Raw genomic sequence first — 20,785 nt, 5'->3', positions numbered from 1 at the left:
GAGATTAGAAACTTTCTACTTTAAAACTGATTAGTTAGAATTTTCTTAATTATCAGTGGGGGCTATGCCATAGGATTCCGGACAATAATTGTTTCATTCTTAAATTCTTGTGAGTGTAAAAATATATTCTTACATGTGTAAGAGACATTTCTTGTCTCATGCATTTAACACACACAGAAAAATTAAGTCTACAAACAATAAAAAATAATCAGAAACAAAGCCTGGAATTGTACATACACATGCAAATATAAAATAAGTAATCAAACACTCACATTGTGCAGAAGGACCAAGGTCCCTTGGGTGCCAACCACAATATATTATGTTTTTACTAGAAATATTTCTGTGTCATAGGGTATAAATCTAATGTTCACTATTTTCAAAACTGCATACTTTCAAACTGTTCTCTAACTATATCTAATGTGCTTTATTTTAAGAAAGATTATTTTGCTTGTTGCACCAACTGATGGTCACAGTTGCAATCTTTTTCTTCGACAAAAGGGCTCCCACACAAACAAATAAGAAAAGATGTCAAGTATGCATCCCAGTAAGGCTGTCATTCTGAATAACTGACAATAAGCCTGGTCTTTCTATTTTCATTTTTAACTGAGTAAATAAAATGACAAATTTAGAAACTGGCAAAAAAATCAATCAGAACAAGTAACAAAGACATGTTTATAATATGCAAACTATGTTATTTATTATTATCATACACACATGTTTATGTTTGTAATAACCCATAGGCCTGTTCAAGCATACAGATGACAATCAAGGCCAGGGTCACTCCCCTCATCTGTGTCTTTCTGAGGAAGGTACTTCTTATGCTGGTGTTTTTTGAAAGCAAAATTTTTAAAACTTTGCTCTAATTTTTTATCCTTAGAGTTGATTATAAGTTCTTAAAATTACTGATGTTTATATGTTTTAATGTTTACTTAAGCACTATGTGTTTCTGACAAATAACACCTCTACCCCTAAACATAGATGTCAGGGAGGCAAGACTATTAAATATTTAGAAGAACCAGGAAGTCCACCCTTGGCTGCTCTGTCTATGTCAATCAAGCTCTGTGTTCCTGAGCAGATGGGCCTGCTTGTGCCCACAGGCAGCTGGGGTTGGCACCTAGGGGGCGGGGAGGCGCACAGATGCTGCCGAGACAGCGCACAAAGGGAAGAGGCCTTCTCCAGACCACAGAGCTGCTTTCATTCTGTGGCACATGACAGATTACACTCTATTCACCAAGCACAGCTATTTGAAATGTGTTCAATAATGAGCAGTTAAGCAGAACTTGGAAAAATACACAACAAAAACCAGTTTGACTTAATATTCTTAAAGGACTTTTGGCCCAAATAAGCCCTCCATTCCCCACTCAAAAAGCCCCACATGAAGTGCGTGTTCTAAATTAAGGCATCATTACTTTGAATTGAATTTAGTAATGTACAAAAATGTTTCATAAACACTTCATTCTCCACAACCACCTGGTAACAGATGCTGAGGAGTTCAGCAATTTGCCTTCCACCACAGTTTGCAAGTATTCAGTGTTCAGTGCTGTTTCGGCACTGTTCTACGCAGCCTCTTAAGGAAACCAAAATTCTAACTCCTTTAGTGTGAGAAAATATTCTCATGTACATCACTGGTTGGTAGAGCAATCAAAGGGTAAGGAAATGTTCATTTTGGAAAAAGACTATGGCTAGCCATATATTTTTTGGCTTCCTATTCTAAGACTAACTGCAAAAATCAGGTGCTAGTGAAGCAAACAGCTTAATTATTATCTTAAATTCATGTCATTCCATACACTCTACATTAAAGAAACTGAAATGAATATTATTTTTCTTTAGCCAAAATGTCAGGAGCCAGAAACTGGAATCCCCTAACCTACAATTCGTAAAAACTAATTTCAAGGCTTTTCATGACTTACCCACAAGAATCTTGGTGACTAGCTAATGTTCTGTTATTTTTATGGATGTTCCTCTTGACTATCCTATTGGAGATTTGAGAGCCATTTTCCTTCAATAAGTATCAAAGTAGTTCATGAAATGAAATGTAAGTATTCTTCAGTGATATCATATTTCTTCAATTGTAACAGAGTTTCATTCTTACTGCTTATCCAACTTTTAACAGTATTAATATCTTTAGGACCAAAATTACTTTTTACAGTGATATTTAAAGAAATATTTTCTATCATGTAAATGGACATTTACAATGTGCCAAAGAACACTTAATAATGAAACTTAAAATGATTTCAATGTTTTTCTTTATAACCTCAATGAAAATCTCAACCTCCTCCTTATAAAAGAAATCTGCACGTTTATTTTCAAATAATCATTCCTGAAATTTTTCTAATTTTCCAATTGGAATTTTAAAAATTGGTTCAAATGGGCTGGAGCTGTAATTTGTAAACTCTAGTGGCTCCTTCCACGATGGCAGAAAAGTAGAGAAACAAAAACGATGCTGATGTTGAGAGAATCAGGACTTTTTTTTTTTTGGGGGGGGGGAGTCCTGCAGTTCCTGGCATCCAATTCATCTCCAAGGCCTACCTGTGTTCCTACTCAGATCTGTGAACCATTTGCAACCAATGGGGAAAGAGTCATGAAAAGTACAGACTTGGAATGGGGTCATAAGGCCAAAGAACCCAGTAGGGTTCTGAGGGGCAACAATTCACACATTTAAACCAAATGTTCTAATGGGTACAGAGCTTCAAAATGGGAAGATGAAGAAAGTTTAGAGAGACAGCGCTGATGGCTGCACAACAATGTGAATGCACTTACTGCCACTGCATTGTACATAAAAAATGGTCAAAATTGTATATTTTGTTATGCCTATTTTACAATTTAAAAAAATTTTAAAGGGCTGTTCTGTTGTATACTTAAGCAATCTGTGTGTGTTTATAAATACAAAATGAGCTATCGAAATTATATTAAGATTAAAGAATATATATACTTATTTGTACTGAGTATCCTAGTAATATGCACATTGATAAATACAAAAGCTAACCCCTGAAAATGGACTGTGTCTCTCTGAAGCCACAGTAATTTTTCAGGTCACAAGGACACCCCTTAATTAAAACCACTTCATAACCTCTCATCTTGTTTTCAAAATCAATGCCTCTCTGCCTTTTCTATACTAAGGCCAAATTTTAACGACAAGCATATAGAAAAATCGCAGAAAAAAAATCGAGGGAAGATGTACCCCTAGGAGAAATTCAATACAGCATTAGGATCTACTCAGAGTCTGATTAAACTAAAATTGCAGACAGCTTAGCAATGCAACATGGGAATACCCCATTTCTATACTCTGGTACTTGAGCACTAGTACTCACCTCGACAGGACTAACACCCATTTCTGTACCCAACAAACCACAGACCTTACATCAAGCCACCCCCTCAACAAAGTTAAAATTAAATACCTACTGTTGATCAGTTCTTTGTGTTCGGCAAGGGTTTTTGCAGGATCCAGCCAATACTGTGTGAGGTAGAAAAGGGTAATTATAGAATTAGTTGCTTTTCATTGGCCTTTACTTCAAGAATATTTGCAAAATGCCATTTAAGTGACATTTAAATACTTGCTAAGTAAAACACTTCATTTATCATATATGTACATGAACATACATGAGAGCTTTATGCAACTGAAACATTAAAGGAAAAGAAAAATGATGCTGAGGTCAAGGGAGAGGCAGAAGAGAGAGGTAGAGCTCGCCGGGCCCTTGGCTGAATTATTATCTTAATTATAAAGCCAGTAAATCAAGATGCTTGCAAGTGGGTTTCTTACTACTATTTGTGGGGAAACAAAAGCCATGCAGAATGCCCTCAAAGTGTCTTTCCAAAGTTCCTATAGCAATCCCCTTAGAGTCATCCTCCTCCCAAAATGCCCCCAACCTCTTCACTTCCAGTCCTATCCCCTACATGTACTGCTCTATGTGTTAAGAAAAAGCAAATTAAATCAAACCATCCTTAAAGATGCAGGAGAGCAGCTCTGTACAGTGGCTGAGGACCTGAATCCCAGAGCAAGAACATGGGGATGCCATTCAGGATCTCCTCATCATCACTGTGTAGCAGGGAAAAGTGACTGGACATTCTGAACCTTCCTTACAGAGTTTCTATACTGATTAAATAAGTTACTTCACGGAAAGCCTTTAGAACAGCCCGGGGCTCACACTAAGTTTATGTATCACATGCTAGGGATGATTATTATTAAGGTATAGGGTCATTTTTTATAATTGCTGTTAGCTGGTTTAAGGTACTTGCTTATTAATTCAAATTAACCTTTAATGAATTGAATTTCAAGCAGGAGTGGGAAAATTCTGGGTCCTGGGAAAAGGCTTTCCTTTAAATTTTACCTTTGTGAAATAAGATCACTGAAAGAGAGAAGACTCAAGCCTCTAGCCTCATCTCTCCGTCTGCAGGGAGAAGCCACAGAAGCAGATAAGGCACCAGGAGATCTCACATAAGCACAGAGGGAAAGAGGGCTGCCCTGGAGGACCTACAGGGAAGCAGAGATGGAGCTTCTCCCCCACTGTTCTAGACAAATCCAAGAGGCCCTAAGGCCAAGCTGCCCCATTCGGTGTCTTCATGTTCCTGAACGAAGAAAGGAAGCAGGAGCTGGCCCACCTAAGCTACCTCGTCCCCAGCACTCTTGGGCTGGCCCTGCTGAGAGCATTCACATCTCTCCTGTCACTCCTGGAGCAGGAATCAGGGGCTGCAAGAGAAGTCCAAGAGAGCCCGCCTGCCAGTTTCCTGTTTCCTTCCCCTTGGCTGAGGGAAGAAATGCCTTATATAACAGGCAGAGTAATTATAAGTAATAGTTATAATATTTCATGCAACCCCCTTGCCTTTTATCTCCACACTAAGTGTGTATCATACTCATTTTATTACATACTAAACTCTGTTTGTGCATACAATGTCTTCACTATCTGTCACTCATATGGTAGCTTCAAGTTTCCAAGTATTTTACAAAGGAAAGTAACCAACATACACAAGTGGAACAACTTAAAATACAATTCTCATTATGCTGGTATTGATCATTTCTCATTTCTTTAAAGGTCTACAAGCATTCATTTTTCAAACAGAAAAGATTCGAGGCAGAGGCTGTAATCAGTGAAGTGCTTTTGGATCCCATGATAACTGAAGATGTGACTTTGAAATTAAAATAGTGATTCATAGGGAAACCGTGGCTCATCCAAGTAGACCAAAACCAATCCAAACGTTAAGCTGTGTGTTGGACACACAGAGCACACCCATTCCTCTGTGTAAGAATTCTTCCCACAAAATGGAAACATTTGGTAGATGGACTGTTTCTTGTCATTCATGTTAAATAAAATAATTTGATTAATGCAATATTTCTCAAAGAGGGAGAAACCAAAGAAAACAAACATAAATTCCCACTAACACTTGTATTAAGCTTCTATTGCTGCATAATAAATGACTGCAAAGTTAGAGGCTTAAAACAACACCCATTTATCATCTCTGAGTTCTATAAGTCAGCGGGTCCCTTTGCTCTGGGTTTCACAAGGCTGAGATCAAAACTCCAGTGGGCTGGGGTCTGAGACGGTTGTTGAGCTGGGGGACTTTTCCACAAGAGAAGCCCAGATGTCAAAGCACTTAGAATATTGATCTCAATTTTTGGTCTTACAAATCACTTATATATGAGGACTTAATAAGTGCTACAGCAAGAAAGGAGAAAAGGGGCAGGGCCTCTGCTCCAACCTTGTCTCTGTCTAATCTTGTCTTGAAATTAGTAATGAACAAATTAGAGGAAAGCTTTTTAATTTCTCTAACATCATCACTCCAATGTAACAAACTTTACAAATTTTTTTATGCATTTGTCTTTGGTAGTAAAATTTTTTAAATTTGTAATTAAATTTAAATGGGCTCATCAAAATAAAAACTGTACATATAAATAGGGTAATATATGATGTTTTAAAATGTGTATACATTCTGTCATGTTTTTGTCATTTGTTTGTTTTGTTTTATTTTCCTGTCTCCAGAGTGTTTGCCAATCAAAATTCAGCTAAAGAAAACAGAAAGGAAGCTCTTTAAGTGGAATAACAAAGACTCAATAACATATCTTAAAAATGTCACATTAATGGGGCTGGGTTGTAGCTCAGTGGTAGAGTGCTCACCTCGCATGTGGAGGGCACAGGGTTTGATCCTGAGCACTACATAAAAAATACAGTAAAGGCATTGTGTCCATCTACAACTAAAAAAAAAATGTTTTTAAATGTCACATTAGTAATGATCTATACAATTCTAAAATAAATCACTCCCCATGAGAATGATTAAATTTATGAGGTAAACATCATATTAAGCAAAATAAGCCAAATTCAGAAAATCAAGGTTTGCATGTTTTCTCTGGTATTTGAAAGCTAGAAAGGCTAGAAAAGTGGGGGAGGGTATCTTATAAAAATCCAAAGGAGACCAGTAGAGGAAAGGGACCAGTGAGAGGGAAAGGGGAAATCCTAGGGAATGATATTGACCAAATTATATTGTTAAATTGTGTGGCTATATGAATATGTAACAATGAATCCCACCATTGTGTATAATTATAATGCGCCAATAAGAAATATGGAAAGTAATTCACAAAGCAAAAAAATGTAATGAAGATCCTGAGATGAGTTAGAAACCATAATTCTGCAGCAAGAAAAAGAAGAGACAAGATTCAAAGGCCATTCAATCAACTCACTGCACATTAGATATGCTAAGCATTAATCCAGAGCTTGCCATGCACAAATGGTATTTGATCAAAATGGAAACCAGGGGTTACAGAGGTCAGACAATGATAAATGCTCCAGAACACAAATAATAAACACAACCTACCAGGTTTCATAAGCCAACATCTTGAAATGCAAAACCCACGTATGTTCAACCAAGGGAAAGATATGACCTTGGAACCAAAGCAGCCACACTATGACAGCACTTGTCACCACTCATTATCAACAAGCAATCAAACATAGCACATGTCAGATCACAATGAGACACATCGGGATGCTGCTCTGTAATCTAAGAGGAAAAAGGGCTCAAGAATTTGCCAATGAAAACAGCACGCCACTTTTAAGGGCTACATCCAGAATACTGGGCACAAAGTGCCAATATTCTAGATGCAGGCTCTAATCCTGGGGTGTCCTCTATTTATTCATTTAATATATATAGACATTCCCTATACTTGTTCTTTATACATCACGTCAGACACTGTCCTGGGGAGCACAAGAACACAAAAAAGATGAACAATACCTGTCCCTAACATCACGGCACCTACAGCATAGCAGGAGATGCATAGACATATAATTATAATATAAGGTAGTTAAGTGAGATAATAATGTGTATATGACATATAATGCAAGATAATAAAATAATATACAAAGAAAATCAACTCTGCAGGGTGGGTATACAAAGGCTTTGCTGAACAGAAAACCACTAAATAGTGTGTTTGTGGAGGAAAAAAAAAAACCTTCCTCAAAATAAATAGGGGAGAAAAGAACCTTATTTTGTAAGAAATGTGTCTATCAGCTCAACTGCTCTTAAAGCAAATGGGTCCATTTTTTAAGTGACAACATCTAAATGTAATACTCCACATCCTCTGCAAACAAAATCAGTGCTGCCCAAATAGCTAACAAATACTCAGCTTGAAAAAAAAATCAACATTCATGGAGAATGCTGTGGTTTGACTATGATTTGTCTCATCCAAAATTCATATTGCAACTTGGTTCCCAATGTAATGATACTGAGAAGGGATGGATTCTTTAAGAGATGACTAGGTCACAGGGGGCACTGTCCTCATAAATGGATTAATGCTGTTCTCCAGGGACTGGATTATTTACCACAAGAATGGGTTATTAAGACCATCCCTTCTGCTTTGTCTTTTCTTCTCATGTCCACCTGCCCACCATGTTTTAACATACACAAGGCCCTCACCAGATGTAGCTGCGCAATTTTGGACTTTTAGTTGCTAGAAGTGTGAGCCAAAATAAACCTCTATCCTTTATAAATTACCCAGTCTCAGGTATTCAGTTATAGCAACAAAAATAGACTAAGAGAACTTCCAGAAAGAAAAATCACCTATCCATACTTTCCACCTGCCCACGGTGAAAGGAAAGAGAAACATCAATCCAGCTGTAAAAATGTGGTACTGGCCACACTCCTGTGTGGCTTTTCTGAATGGTACTTGGGTGCACAGCTGTCTTATCTGCCCAGGTGAGTATGAGGAGAAACACATGTATTCATATTGTCTCTCTCAACATTCAACCTGTTCATTTTCTAGGAAAGTCACTTTTCCCCTTGACACTGCTCTCCATCTGAAACTTACATCCTGTTGTTTGTAGTTCACACATTGCATGAGAATCTACTTTGTAGGAAGATAACAATCAACCAAGACAGACCCGGGTCTCTCATGCATACTTCATACAGTCAGCTACCAACATAGGAGAGAGTTAATACACCATCTCCCAAACACTCAGTCACTAAGGAGTCAGGACCACAATCCTCTCTGGCTCTTATTCTTTCCCAGGATGGGAGAGGCAAGCAGTTAGGTAACCTTACTGCATCAGTCCTGTCAATTTTAATAACAGCACTGATGTAACCTGGAGAGAAATGACAGGCTCTTCAGACAATGACAGTCTTGGCTAAACTGCCCTGGGCTTCCTTCATTCACCTGGGCTTATAATGTCTCAATTTCATCAATTTCCTAGGTTAACAGTCTCAGAATTAGATCTTTAAACACTAATGCTGTCCAGTAAATCAACAGCCTAACCTTGAAAAGATATGAATTAAATCCAGGGTACAACCTCCCATTTTCCAACTGTTCTTTTAGAGTCTCCTAGAGTTCTAAAAGTAGAATAAATCCTCCAAAGTCTTAAGTAGAAAACAGACAGAATAAAATAATAAAAGCCTTGCTGCATCTTATTTCACACTGGGTATAATACTGATTCTCCTTTAGAAAATCTAGGAATGCTACATTTATATTTAATAATATTTTCTGTAAGCCAAAGAAAAGGCCTTAAAACACACTGTAGGTTTTCTTGTTTTGTTTTGTTTTGTTTTGTTTTTTCAATATAGTAAAACAACCTCTTGATCTGGGGAGTAAAAAGAGAGATGGCCATTTGTCAGGGACTAGAGCACAAAGATTTCAAAAAATGACAAAACAGGTCTCTCTTGGGAGTTTTAAGACTTCATATAATTCACACGTATGTTCCAAGAAATCCAGGATTGTGGTGACAGCTATTTGTGCTTTTCCCAGCCCTCCTGTAAAGAGCTCTCAGGTCCTCTAAGCAACATTAACAGGATGTGGTCTTAATTTGCTCCATGCTATGAATCACAAAAGCCTAAGGACCGCCAGTAAAACCACCATAACCAAACTCTCTCAGTAGAGAAAAAAACCAAGGGCCTGTTGTTGGAAGGAGAGGGAATTGTAACTGGGCACCATTTTTCAGCAAAAAATGAATTGCAATGAGTCACCATAGGCCTCTGGACTGTGTCACCACTCTTAGGGTTAAAGATATAACAAGAGCAATGACTAATATTAAATTACCTTGTGCCAGGCACTATTGAAGATTTCACATTTATTTCTTGTTTAATCCTCTTAATATCTTGATGATGCAGAAACTATTAAATTACCACTTAAAATGAAGAAATAAACACTGAGTAAACAATTTGCCCCAAATTATAGAAAAACATCCACAGAACTGAATTCCTTTCATCTTATGCCCGGGGCCAAGGTACTCTCTAGATTACTATCTGAACCACAATGCATAACTTTAATTTCAAAATTATCATTCTCAACTACCAATTCTTCTTTCCCAGCTTCTTTCCTCTAGTATTCTAACTCCCCAAGGACATCCGATTCAGTGATCCTACTAGTGTTTCATTGTTCCTCCAGTTGCCCCCCCACCCACGCCCTGACCTCCCTCATTTATCCATTGCAATCATTCACTTGCAATTGTCCTCATTTCCCTTGCACATCCTTCCCTCCACAATGTCCATGGGGACAGGGGAGACCACACATGGTTAACTTAAACTCCCTCCCTTTCCTGTGCAGGAACCCAAGGGCTACACACAACTGAAAGCTCAATCATTCATTCATCAATAATCCAAGGAACCCTTGGAATCACCCAGAATTCTACTATGTTGTACCATCTTACTTGCCTAAATAATTCCTTGACACTTTCTCCTGTGTTCTTAAACCTCCAGCATCTCACTCTCAGCTGAAGATCTCAGTTATTTCACTGAGGACAGGCCTATGCATTCTCAGCCACACACCAATCTGCCTGCCTCTGTGCTGTGCCCTGTCCCCTCTCACATTACTGTGGAGGAACAGTCCATGCTCCACTTAAGTGCATCCAATTATCTGCTCATTCCCGTACCACCACCGTTTCCCTTTCTGAAAAATCATTCCTGGCTGAATTCATGCCTTTTTCAAAATAAAAAAAAAAAAAAAAACTTTTTTTTTTTTTTTTTTAGTACTGGGGATTGAACCCAGAGGGGCTTCCATTGAACCACACCCCCAACCCTTTTAATTTGGAGAAAGGGTTTTACTAAGTTGCTGAGGCTGGCCTCAATCTTGTGATCCTCTAGCCTCAACCTCCCAAGTTGCTGGGATAACTACATGGGCCATGGCACCTGGTCAAAATAAAAAGCTTTCTAATTCCTATATCTTCCCATTTTATTTCCACATTTTAAAAGGAATATATGGAAAACAAAAGTTGTTTTATGTTATCTCTCTCTTATCTTCTCTTGAATTCACTTTAACACAGGTTGAGTATCCCTTATCCAAAATGCATTTTTTCAGGTTTTCTAATGCTCCATATAGATAATGAAAGATCTTGAGAATGAGACCCAGGTCTAAACATAAAATCCATTTATGTTTTATACACATTTTATATACATATAGATAATTTAATACAATAGTTTAGTTTTGTGCACTTAACAGAATATGTGCACATTGAACCTTCAGAAAGTAAAGGTGTCACTAGTGCCACCACCCATGTGAACAACCCCTGGATGTCTGGCATCTCCATCATTCCCACCCTGAATTTATATGCTATCAATAAACAATCATTTCTCACACTTATTTATAAATAATTCACAGCCAACAATATTGCACTTCATTAATAGAGTGAAAAATTAATGTGTTCGTGGTAACCAAACAGCACAGGAGCATCACCAGAATATTGCAATGACCCTCTTGTTGTTTAATGACAGAAACAGGGTCTTCACCTGCTTACCTAAATGTTTGTTACACGCTTCAAGGCAGCCCTTCCCCTTGCTTCTCTCTCCTACTTCACTGCCCATACTTTCACCACCACCTTAGCTAGTTGTTCTTCATCTCCTAACCAGGAAAGGCCAGACTACCCAGGCTCACACTTCACACTGAAGCCCAAAGCTATGAACACCAGTTATATACTGACAACTACCAGATTTATAGCCAAAGCAGAATCTTCCCCTAAATCCAACTATTTATTTGACATCTCCACTTAGATGTCAATTAGAATCTTAAATCTTGTATGTCCAAAAGGGTATGGATGATTCCACTTCCCCCAAAAACAAATCAATGAAAAAAAAAAAAAAAAAAAACAACAAACTTGTTCTCCTGTCATCTTCCCCATCCAAGTAAATGGTACAAAACTCTTCTGTTAGCTCTGAGCATCCATCTGCAAATCTTGTTGGCTCTATGTTCAAAACAGAAACAATATGAAAAATTTTCTCAAATCCCATGTCAAGCAGCCATTGCCTTCACCTATATTTCTTAAACTCCTTTAATGGTATCCTTGTTTCTACCTTTGCTGTCAGAGGAATTCTTTTAAAGCATGAATCAGATCTGCTCACTTTTCAGGCCAATATCCTCTATTAGTTTCCTTATGGTCAAATTCCCTTTGTTGATCGAAAAGGCATGTGATTTGACCCCACTCCCTTCACTTTCCACTCAATGTTTTTTGGATGAGGCACCAAGAAGGACCTTAAGGAGAGTATCAGCAGAAGCCGGAGGGCTCTGAAGGAGGCTCTCTGCAAGGGCTTAAAGAAAAGCAAAGAGAAAGCTACTGGAAGCAGGAAGAAAGGGAACCTTATGAAGGGGCAGAAAGTTTAGAGATGCTGTTGCCAGTGGCAACATGGAAAATAAAAAATGTACCTAATGGACTGGATGATCCAGATAAGGAGATTTCCAAGCAGACTGGTGAATGTGCCGATTGGCTTCATTTTGCTGCCTATAATGAAATGCAAGAGAGAGATAAGCTTAAAAAAATGTTAAAATATAAAAGAGCCAGGACTTACTGGGTTTGGAAATAAACTTTCTCATTCTTTGTCTTATCAGAAGGCAAATGGTGTTATAATTAAGACATGGCTTCTAGGCAAAGATTGAATCCAGTATGCTGTCAGCAAAATTTGAGGCAATGGTTTAAAAAAAAACTTTTTGAAATGCTCCAAAAGATTTAATATGATGTCTCATAGACCCTTTCAAAATAACAAAAAAGTTCCCCTAAAAATCCTAAGGGCTTTTTTCCTCAATAGTCTTATAGGGAATCCAACGTATATAAAAGAGTTTATTTCAAAGCAATTTGTGTTTCCTTTGTTAACAAAGTAGATTAAAAATTGATTCATAAGAAATCCACAGTTTTTTAAGAGAATTTTCCAGCTTGGGATGGGAGGGGAAAAAAAACAGACATTACAGACTGAAAAGAAGCGAGAAACCTCTGAACTCCCCAATCTTCATTGGCAAAAAGCAGAATGAAAAATAAAGAAAAGTCAGTAAATAGAACCAAGAGGCCCAAGTGCAGGGCCAGGCATCACAATGAAACAAATTCTAGCCAGTAAGACCAAGCCCTAATCAAAGAAATGGCTACATGAGTCTGATAAATTTCCAAACTCAAATTATGCAAATATTGTTGTCAACTTAAAAAAAACTAAACTATAAAAAACTAAAACAACTCCATTAATTAGTTAGAAATGTTTGTGCCAGGTATCCTATGCATATCACCAGTATTGCTGCTTGTGAAGTACAGCCATATAGCTTTCTCACTATCTTAATTCACAATTCAAGAGGAACTGTTCTCAAGGAGTTGGAGTTGAACTTAAAAGTACCCAGAGTCTTATTTGATGAGATTCTAGACTTCAAGTGTGAATCCAATGTTATAATAAAGATGATGGGCAGCATGAGTGCATTTTATGTGTCGGAAGAATACAAATATTTTTTGACCAGAGAAAAGACTCTCATGCTTTAAAACATGTCTTCATAACTGTTGACACTACTCCTATCAAAAGGTGTAATGTAATATTTCCTCTCATTACATGCGGGCTGACCTATTTCAAAGCAACAGAAGTAACACTGTCTGACTCTTGAGACTTGATTCATAAAAGGTGATACTGATAGGTAACAGACTTGAGTAGTGGGAACATGAGGTTAAGGGATAATTCTACAAACTGAGATTACTGTGCTCACCCCTACACGCTTTCTTTTAAAAAGCAATTTACTGGAGACCATTCTGACCCTGCCTGGCTTAAGTCAATAGGATATGCTACACTTCTCAGCAAGCAACCTATTATCTGCAGGAGAAATGTAGACCCAAAGACTCCTACCTGTCGATAAGAACACAAGTCACCCTGAAAGGGGGTACTTTCGTGACCTTTACACAGATTCCAGGATGCAGGGAGATAGGATAATTAGAAGCAAAGTCCCCTAACCATAAAATATGTAGGAACAATTCCAATTAGAACCTGTCAGTGTAGGCCAAGGTGACCCAGAGGATCTTTAGCATGTCATTATAACAGTAAAATCTCCCCTCCATGGGGTAAGACCATAGCAGCCAGAACTTGAAAGTCCAATGCAATCCTGCTATCAGTCAGAAGAGATGGATGTGGTAGGACACTCTGGAATCTTCCCTGGGACCCTCAATAAAACTAGAGGGCCAGAGAGGCGGGCACTATCCCTTTACTCTCTGAGAGGACCCATTCTCTCTTCTGAGAGTGTCTCCTTTTTGCTTCTCTTCTAATAAACTTATGCCTGCTATTATGTGCACCTTGTCTGAAATCTTTCTTCCATGGTCACAAAAACTGGTGCCCAGGACATCTACAGTTGCTCCAGCTCTGTGGATAGCCTTGCTCTGCAACAATACAGCTTTTGTCCTGCCATCCATCTTTCATTCCCTCTTCTTCTGGATGCTTGCCCTTGAAAACCAACCAGTATGTTGTGAGGAAGCCAAGCAACAACATGGGAAGTCCACACGTCCTGAAACTGTAGAAATTAAATACGTGTTCTAGTAGCTGAAAGTGAATGCAGTTGTAGCTAGCCAAGTAACTTGACTCAGAGGAACCAGGCCAACCCTCAGGATTATAAAGCCAGTAGGGCCTAGACCTCCTCCTCAGCGCCACACCACAGGGTTGTGCCAAACTCCAGAGTGCACAAATTAGATGGTTAGAACAGGGGCACGTGGAAGCCTCACCCTTTTCTTCTGTATTTACATGGGTCTTTCTCCCTCAATGACTGTCTAGTTTCAGGACTTCAAAAACCAAGGGACTACTACTGCGACTCTAGCCTTCTGAGAGTCCAACTATTCATCTTGCCTCTCCACTTCAATGGATTTTAACATATTCAGAACTGTTGACTCCCAGTTCCAAAAAACAGCTCCTCAGTCTGATCTTAACCTTTCATACTTAAAATTTCCAACAGATTCCATATAAATAGGCTGCTGGGCCCATGAAATGTGCTCTTATAATAATCAAGAAAACATTGAGAATCATTAACTCTAAAACCACTGTTTTCTCATAAGCCATCCATCAATCAACAGTCTGAAATTCTATCCTTTATAGTTCATTCTGATTTAATCAGGAAGGACAGTCCGATTTATAAAATGTTAATGATAAAGAACTCAGGCATTGGGCTGGGGTTGTAGCTCAGTGGTAGAGCGCTTGCCTAGCATGTGCAAGGCCCTGGGTTCGATCCTCAGCACCACATAAAAATAAATAAAGATATTGTGTCCAACTGAAAATAAAAATAAAAATAACTCAGGCATATTCCTTTCATATATTTATACAAAGAAGAAGAAGCCAGTCACAGAAATTTCTCAAGCACCTATTTTATTGACAAGAAAAATACTTATAATACTTGCCACCATGTTTTATATATAAATATATTAATGTATGCATACATATTGATTTTTCCACCAATCCTGATAGTTCTTTTTAAAGAATTCTGTACCTTTGTCATTTTCAAATGTTCATCTATTTAATCTAGCTTTGGTGAAAAAAGGCACTGGGTACCATTAATGAAGAAGGAACTTTCTACTTAAGATAGAATTCAGTTCTTCACACTCCTTAATCTGGAAAGCAACACATTTATGAAAACTATAGGATAAAATATTTTATTACAAAAAATCCATGGAAGATGCACCAGTGCCTGTGATCAAACATCTGAGAAGGGAAAGGGAAAAATAAAAAAAAAAACTATGAAAAGACTAAGTTCAAGGTAATTCGTACAGCTCTCTTGACAATTCTAGGTTTTTCAAGAGCATTTCAGAATCCATGTCAAAATTATCATATACAATAAAGAAACTAAAAATCAGTCAAAGCCTGCTCTCCTTTTCCCAGGGGCTACAGTGAGGAAAGTAGGCAATGCACCTAGGGGCTCCGTTTTGCAGGTGCTGCTTGGCAGGGTCCCCCAGTGTTCTTTCAAGCATGTGAGCTCCTAACTTCTCGTGACACTTCACCTGACTGTGCTCAGGATAGAGAAGACCATTTTCTAAATAGAAATGTTCCAGAAAAACACCATCTCTTTCTTTCTTACCAGACACTATTTGTCTAGTCTAGAGAAATAGAAACATTTACCCTTTTATTACAAGCACTATTTATTATAAGCAAATTTTTAAAATCATGATGCCCAGCATAGTGACTCATGCATGTAATCCCAGTGATTTCAGAATCTTAGGTAGGTGGATCCCAAGTTCAAGGCCAGCCTCAGCATGTTAGTGACACCCTCAGCAACTTAGCAAGATCCTGTCTCAAAAAAGAATTTTCTCAGAGGAGGACATACAATCAATCAACAAGTACATGAAAAAATGCTCACCATCTCTAGCAGTCAGAGAAATGCAAATCAAAACCACCCTAAGATACCATCTCACTCCAGTTAGATTGGCAGCCATTATGAAGTCAAACAACAACAAGTGCTGGCGAGGATGTGGGGAAAAGGGTACACTTGTACATTGCTGGTGGGACTGCAAATTGGTGCAGCCAATTTGGAAAGCAGTATGGAGATTTCTTGGAAAGCTGGGAATGGAGCCACCATTTGACCCAGCTATTCCCCCTCCTGGTCTATTCCCTAAAGACCTAAAAAGAGCATGCTACAGGGACACTGCTACATCGATGTTCATAGCAGCTCAATTCACAATAGCAAGACTGTGGAACCAACCCAGATGCCCTTCAATAGACGAATGGATTAAAAAAATGTGGCATTTATACACAATGGAGTATTACTCTGCATTAAAAAATGACAAAATCATAGAATTTACAGGGAAATGGATGGCACTAGAGCAGTTTATGCTAAGTGAAGCTAGCCAATCCCTAAAAAACAAATGCCAAATGTCTTCTTTGATATAAGGAGAGTAACTAAGAACAGAGTAGGGACGAAGAGCATGAGAAGAAGATTAACATTAAACAGAGATGAGAGGTGGGAGGGAAAGGGAGAGAAAAGGGAAATTGCATGGAAATGGAAGGAGACCCTCAGGGTTATACAAAAGAACATACAAGAGGAAATGAGGGGAAAGGGAAAAATAATACAAGGGGGAGAAATGAAGGTCAGTAGAGGGGGTAGAGAGAGAAGAGGGGTGGGGAGGGGAGGGGGGATAGTAGAGGATAGGAAAGGTAGCAGAACATGACAGTCACTAGTATGGCAATATGTAAATTAATGGATGTGTAATTGATGTGATTCTGCAATCTGTATATGGGCTAAAAATGGGAGTTCATAACCCACTTGAAGCAAAGTGTGAAAGATGATATATCAAGAACTATGTAATGTTTTGAACAACCAACAATAAAAAATATATATATATAAAAAAAAGAATTTTAAAAAAATTTTTAAAAAAGAACTGGGATTGTAGCTCAGTGGTAAAGCACCCCTGGGTTCAATGTCCAGTACAATTAATTAATCAATTAATCAATAAAGCATAGGCTGTACAACCATACAGCTACTGGTGACATTATCTGGACTCAAATCCTCATATAACGTCTTCTATTACACACTATACTACCCTACCTCTTTCTAGACAAAAATACTCTTAACAGCATCCAGTAGCTGCCAGAATGTTATAATACCACATATAATTTCTTATGATCCCATCAACTTCTTAGCTAACTTCTCAACATCTCAGTAATGCTTCTTCTATTCTTTTTCTAATTTTTTTTTATTTTTTAAAGCTTTATTTTATTTATTTTATATGGTGCTGAGAATCAAACCCAGTGCCTCACACATGCAAGGCAAGCACTCTGCCACTAAGCTACAGCCCCAGCCCCTCTTAAAAAAAAAAAAAAAAAAAAAAAGTGAAATCTGCTGAAAATGAACAAACAAAACATGGATTACGAGGCTCTTCAAAGTGTGCAGTGAACAAATGTTCATTACTGAAAGTAAACACTAGAAGAGGTCTTTCATAATAAGGTGACAACTTCAACTGAAGAAAAGGAGGGAGCACAGACATGGAGGCAGGGAGCGCTGTTGTCAATGCCCTCACCACCAACCAGCCTGCCCACACAGTCCAGGGAAGTTCTTTCCTTCAATAACAGTATAGATCATTTACTATGCAGTGTTATTTAACAGGCAAATACAAGGTGGTATTTGCATGTGAAAGAAGAGGGCCCAAAGCATTTCTGGGGGTGGTAGAAGAAAGCTTAAAGAGGAGACATTAGAAATACACATGGATGGAAAGAGAAACAGGTTTCAACCAGGCAAAACTGAGAGCGAAAGAGAACAAGAGTATTTCATCACAGAAGCAGCAGATGCAACACTCTGAGATATAACGGTACAGATCAGGAGCTGCAGGTGGTGCAGGGTAGCTACAAGGTACCTGGAGTGGGGGTTTTAGGTGGGGGACTGCAGAATCACAATGGAAGAAAAAGAGCTCAAGATAACCAAGGGCTCTATATCTGGAAGGACCTTGTAAACCATGTTTTGGAGTTTGTATTTTCCTGCAAGGGAGCCTTTAAAGAATTTTAAGCCACAGAGGAGACATCATCAAGGATGCCTTTCTGAGAGAAAACTGCAAATGAGGTAGGGAAAATCTACTGGAGGTAGCAAGATCAAAGACAAGAAGTCCAGTCAAAAGCTTTTACAGAAATCCAAGCTAATCTGCTAGTACCTTAACTAAAATTGGAGTTTGTAGACTGATTCTGGAGAGGTTAGCAGGAGACCATAAGTACCCTAAATTGTGTTTACAACCAGTCATGCCAGTTTAGCTATTGACAGTATCCATTTCCACTCCCTAAAGTATCATTTGGTGGCAGGTGAGCCATGAGGGGTGCGGATCTCATCAGCTGGAAATGATCTAGCTCCTGCCGTTAGGTGGATGGTGGTGGAATTCACTAAGCTGTTCAAACAAAGGTATGGACACTTTAAGAATGCATACGTGAGGACTTCCCAGGAAATACCCATGCAACAGAGAGTTTCAAGGATCTTAATTCCCAGATCCTCAGCTTCCCTATATACTCCTTCCTAAAACTGGTCTATCAAGAATAGACCTGAAATTTGGAGGAAAGAAGATGACTACCTTGTGTTTGAGGTACCTGAGAGATTACCAAAAATAATTTTGTTTTATTGGTCCTCTTTTCCCATTGCACTACCTTTTCAAAGGCCTTCTTTCCCATTTAATAAAATGGCAGACCACCTGCCATGGCCCATCACCCCACTGAGAGGAAAATCATAGGCACACTTGTAAGTACTGGGGTTAACAAAGATGGCTTTAATAAAGACTCCATAAGCCAGAAGAGACAGCTTTATATCATTCCCCACTTAATACATATTTCTGGCAAAGATAAGGCAAAGTGTTAGATGCCTGATATTTTGGCGCAGAGCTTGGGTGTTCTGAAATCAGATTTATTAGAGTAGAGCAGCAAAAGGAGTGATGATGTTGGTTTAATGATTTTTCAACTTTCATCCTCTTTCTATGATCAAAATATGCCTGGCTCGTGAGGAAGAGTCCCATAAGAATAAAACAAATCAAAGCCTCGGGAAGACTTCACTGAAGGCAGATCTGTCTCCTCTAGGTGACAAAAGCCTTTGCCTTATCTGTCTATCCATCTTAGGAAAAGAGCTCCAAGTGCAATACTTCTCACAGAACACAAGTTAACATTTTTATTTAAATAGACAAATGACAGAAAGCAAGCTGATTTGGCTGAGGGGTTTAATGATGACTAACTTTGCCAAAGAGTTGTCTGTTGGACATTTTCCATAAACCAAATTAACTAAGTCTGCAGCTCCAAGATTCTAAAGCATATATAAAGTACATAATTGCATAAAGTATACGATTTTGATAAATGCATCTTATCAAAAATCTTGCATTGGCAAATGTAGGTTGAAACTAACAATTTTTAGACACACACTCGAGACAGCAATACACCCATCTCTGAAACTAACAATTTTCAATGTTCCTAATTACTAATAACTATACTGGGATAAAATCAGGTGCCTCTACATAAAAGAGAAAACAACATACTTAATAATATTTTGACAATTCTTAATAAACATTTTTAAACACATTTCCCAGAAATCATGGAGTTGATTATTATAATGATTAACAAATTAAACCAGGTGGTTTTTAATTCATTGCTTTCAAGTAAATTGAAGGATACCCCAACTGGGTGGTCTGAAAAAATCTCTGCTCTCAGGAACATAAGAAAAAGTAGATTTGGAGGAAAGAAGATGATGACTACCTTGTGTTTGAGGTACCTGAGAGATTACCAAAAATAATTTTAGATGACAGATCACTCTGCAAAATTTGACATATAATACAGAAGAAGTTCAAGAAATTGAGTGATCTTCCTTTATTGAAACTCCTTTTTCTTCTAAAAATAAAGGTTACTCAGTGCTAATATCTATAAAAAACAAAAATAGGCATAAATTATGGCTGAGCCTTATCTCACTCCAAGAACATATTATAATCGGCCTAGGGTATATGGATTCACTGAAAAGAAAAAGGCCCATTTATAGAATTAAAGATATGTTTCCAATAAATACTTTTATGTTTAATAATCATTAAAATGCATAATACTTTGCTGTTTTAATTAATTACACAGTGACAATCATGGTGATAACTACCCACAGGCAACAATAACAATTAGGGCCTTAAGGTCTCTGGAAATAAACTTGTAAAATTTCTATTTATATGTACAATATTTTTATAGGGAAACATATCTTATTAATAAAAATATAAGAGAAAATTTTGGGAGAACATGGAATCAAAAATACAAGTTTATGCATAAAAGGAATAAAGGAAAATTTCTGACTTTTTTTTTTAGTTTTTTATTGTTGGTTGTTCAAAACATTACATAGTTCTTGATATATCATATTTCACACTTTGATTCAAGTGGGTTATGAGCTCCCATTTTTACCCCATATACAGATTGCAGAATCACATCAGTTACACATCCATTGATTTACATATTGCCATACTAGTGTCTGTTGTATTCTGCTGCCTTTCCTATCCTCTACTATCCCCCTATACCGCCTGATTCACACTTCCTGCTTAGCATTGTTTTTGCTATTCTGGGTCTTTTATTTTTCCATATGAATTTCATGATTGCTTTCTCTATTTCTACAAGAAATGCCGTTGGG

The 20,785-nt window shown here is 37.9% G+C and overlaps 1 protein-coding gene across 1 annotated transcript in view; it reads right to left on the bottom strand.

Annotated features, from left to right (window-relative positions):
- Epb41l4a (erythrocyte membrane protein band 4.1 like 4A) overlaps positions 1-20,785 on the bottom strand; it is a 229,234-nt gene that overhangs the window by 104,659 nt on the left and 103,790 nt on the right. The window contains exon 3 of the mRNA XM_046460124.2: positions 3,403-3,454. Within this exon, the coding sequence (XP_046316080.1) occupies positions 3,403-3,454 (52 nt within the window). The remainder of the gene's footprint in view (positions 1-3,402; positions 3,455-20,785) is intronic.

This window comes from Marmota monax, unplaced genomic scaffold (genome assembly GCF_021218885.2).
Source record: "Marmota monax isolate L192 unplaced genomic scaffold, Marmota_monax_Labrador192_F-V1.1 WCK01_AAM20220418_F8-fsc00006, whole genome shotgun sequence".
Lineage (NCBI taxonomy): Eukaryota > Metazoa > Chordata > Mammalia > Rodentia > Sciuridae > Marmota > Marmota monax.
The sequence above is the reverse complement of the archived record's forward strand: the minus strand, read 5'-3'. Positions and strand labels throughout refer to the sequence as shown.